This window comes from Volvox carteri (assembly GCF_000143455.1).
Source record: "Volvox carteri f. nagariensis unplaced genomic scaffold VOLCAscaffold_53, whole genome shotgun sequence".
Taxonomy (NCBI): Eukaryota; Viridiplantae; Chlorophyta; class Chlorophyceae; order Chlamydomonadales; family Volvocaceae; genus Volvox; species Volvox carteri.
The window spans coordinates 662570-666107 of NW_003307596.1; the positions used below are offsets into that span (position 1 = coordinate 662570).

The 3538-nt window shown below is 54.7% G+C and overlaps 1 protein-coding gene across 1 annotated transcript; it reads right to left on the bottom strand.

Moving 5' to 3' along the window:
• Positions 1-270: 270 nt before the first annotated feature.
• On the bottom strand, positions 271-1646 carry VOLCADRAFT_96592 (uncharacterized protein; the record flags this gene model as incomplete). The annotated part of the gene is made up of 2 exons (XM_002955644.1): positions 271-355; positions 1294-1646. 2 exons carry the CDS (start codon positions 1644-1646, stop codon positions 271-273), a joined length of 438 nt encoding a protein of 145 aa, XP_002955690.1.
• Between the last annotated feature and the right edge of the window lie 1892 nt (positions 1647-3538).

Here is a 3538-nt window from a genome sequence, read left to right on the forward strand (position 1 = left end):
GATGATTAGGGGACTGTAAGCCCCATGATCATGAGCGAATTGTAAGAATCCTGCGGGATTTGTGGCTGTGGATGTTTTAGTAATGCTTGTGATAGCTTGACGGCTTAGTTTGCAGCACCCTTATGGCCGCGGAGCCACATGACCACGGTGACGACCCCCACCCTAGTTCCACGGAGCAACAGCGACGCCACCGGACAACCCCTGTTCCTCCGACCGATCCAAAGCTTTCACCCTTTCTCTTTCCCGGCAAAAGCCCCTAGAAGTACCGCACTATCGCAGCAGTTGCTGCTGCAGGACCCCTGCCGCCGATGCCAGCAGCAACAGCACCCCTGTGGCCACGATCGGGTTGTCCAGACTGAGGAAGCGAGGGGTGGGTGTTGAGCCCGAGGGCCGAAGCAAGTTAGTGACGGGCTCGTCCGTCTCGTACGACTCTTCGCCGTACGATGAGTCCGCTACCGTACTTCTGTTGCTGCTGCTGCTCCCGTCCTTTGCCGTGGCGGTGGCCGCTGGTATATCGCTGTTCAGTTGTTGTTGCTGCTGCTGCGGCTGCTGGCGGCGGCGGCGGTCTTCTCGTTTCCGAAGCCATTCTGCGTAGAACCAGCGCTCCAGCCTGTGAGAGGGAGAGAGCGGATACAGATCAGGTTGAGAGGGGTAAAGCGGGTTACACGGCGAGATATGAAAGCACGTCAGGAGTTGGACGGACCCGGGACGCACCTAGAGCGCCTAGGGTAAGGCAAGTCGGAGTCGTGCAGGATGGGTTGCATTACCTGCGACCCGGGTAGTTCAGCCGATAAGTCATGCAACCCCCCCCAACACGTGCATACTCACATATGTACTGACATATGGTTCACACTCATCATCGCCGGCTGCATACGTACCGGATTGACGGTCGTCAATGATATCGGGGAGCTTCACAGCCGTCACCTTCGTCATCCCCATCCCCACCCCCATCTCTATTGCAACCATCATGCGTTTAACCATGCCTGCTTTCTCTCCGGCTCGTGGACAAGCCTCTGTTAATAAAGACCCGCCATTGCATTCTCATGTCCCGGCCCCGGCACCGGGCCCCTACAAGTGAGGGGGGAACGGCCTAGAAAGAAAGTGCCTCCCTGCCTACCGTACCCCTTAACTCCCTACTACCTTTCGGCATTGCTCCGCCAACACTGCGTCTCCAACAGAAAAAAATCCATACAGCACCGGCACGGAGAGAACCACGGTCACTTGACTCATTTGCAAATGATACCGTACTTCAACATTTAAGGCCAACACCACCATTCAGAGTTAGGTTCTCACCATCGCTCCTGTGTAGCTTCCGGCCCCTCCAGCTCCTGGAGGTAGGTGTTAAGCGGCCCTAGCCGCTTACTGCGACCTAACGCAGCGCGCTCTGAAGGCACAACCACAAGCCACCAGTACCCCGCGGCTACGGCTGTCAGCGCGAGTACAAAGCCTTGAGCAGCCAGGACGCTTGTGTCTGGCAGTTGGGGATCAAATGTCGTCCCCGGGGCCAAAGAGGTTGCTGAGGCAAGGGCGTCTGATGCGCTATGGGTTTGCAGGTTCACCATGTCGCCGCAAGTGGCGTCCTGGCATGGCGAATAGCCGTTAACCGCGAAGGGACCGCGAAGGGAAGCAGGACGCATGATCCGCATATATAAACTTCGTTTCAGTGGGAATTCTGTTTGGCGATGGTGTGTCCACGTCGGAGAGTTCGGCAAATGCGATATACATCGCTGATGCGATCGTCTCCAGCTTTGCCTGCACATCATGACTCTAACAACGATGATACAGACAGCGAAGCTATGTGGACGGTTTGATTTACAATAACTTGTTCTGTTAGATTTTCCAGTTTGTAAAAATTGGCAGAGCAGATTCACTTGCGGAAACAATTGGATTGAATTAACTAGACACACTAGGTTCAATACATTACACTTATATGTTAACAGCTGGTTGATATGATCATGTGGGTGAAAGAGGGCAACAACTACTGTTTATACGAGCTATGGCGAGGTCCCCGCGCACGTGAGAGTCATGGAACGGGGACCCCAAAACGAACGGCGCAAGGCCTCACACGGGGAACGTAAACCCTCCCCGTCAAAATCGCAACAATTTGCATTTTTGTTTGGTACTTTTTCAGCAGCTCCAAAACGTTCTGATGCTGTAAAAGCTGCAAGCTTATTAGGTGTAATGATGAACGAAGGTTCAAAACGTACTCCCCGAACCGTTCCTTCTCTGTAATCCATACCCCGGTGCTGTCCTCCACTATAAAGAAATGTTATTCAAGTATACTGGGCCGTAGTTGTGCTGTCATGTATAGCGGTATCAACAATTACTTGCCCGTAGCCCAGAAGCCATCGAAAACAAAATTTGCCCTTATGAAGACCAGAAATAGTAGCGAAGGCACAGAAAGAAACTGCGGAAAACGCCGCCACCAATGAACATGTGCCCTTGCTCCACATGCAGCCTGATCAAGACGAAGATCCCTAGAAGAGTATTTCTATACTAATCGTATACATGATGATGTGAATGCCGTGGGTGAGGAGGATGCATCATCGGGTGAGGGTTCGGACATTGATAAGGATGATGGGCCTGACGGCCCGAACTCCCGCCAGCTAGTGACGGAGGTATAATTTAAGTTCATCCACCAAACCGTCGCATCATCGGGGCGCTAGGGTGCCTGACAGCTGCACGGGTGGGGTCTGGTGACACTCGGGCGCTGGAACCTGGGTTGGGCGATGTCGGAATCTGGACGCGCGCTTGGGGCCGTGGCCTTGTGAGGGTATTTGGGGGCTGTATGCAAAAAAGTCAGCCCGAACGCTTGACTTTGGGCCGGGGCGCTAGGGTGCCTGACAGCTGCACGGGTGGGGTCTGGTGACACTCGGGCGCTGGAACCTGGGTTGGGCGATGTCGGAATCTGGACGCGCGCTTGGGGCCGTGGCCTTGTGAGGGTATTTGGGGGCTGTATGCAAAAAAGTCAGCCCGAACGCTTGACTTTGGGCCGGGGCGCTAGGGTGCCTGACAGCTGCACGGGTGGGGTCTGGTGACACTCGGGCGCTGGAACCTGGGTTGGGCGATGTCGGAATCTGGACGCGCGCTTGGGGCCGTGGCCTTGTGAGGGTATTTGGGGGCTGTATGCAAAAAATCAGCCCGAACGGCTGCATTCCAGTTGCATTCATGATTGCCGTACTCAGCCTCAGGTGTGATCCCTGGCCAGGCCATGTGGTCAGTCAAGGTCATGCATTCCCCAACCATGCTGTTTGAAATGTTCACAGCTTCTTGTAAATAAACAGGCAACTCACCAGCGAGATGTACCTGTGGCATATCAACACTCATTTCATGCACACACACGCAGCAGGATCATCCAGTATGCACCCATTCAGTATCCCATCACTCTCCCCAAACAGGAAGTCCTAGATTAACCCTCAGTTCACTTGGTCTGATTCCTGTTAGACCCCCCACGCTGTCTCTGTAGCAAAGCCGCGAGCTTGGCGCCCCTTCCCAGGCGTTGGCTCTGGCCGCCCCTGTTCCCCCGCTGGCCACCCCC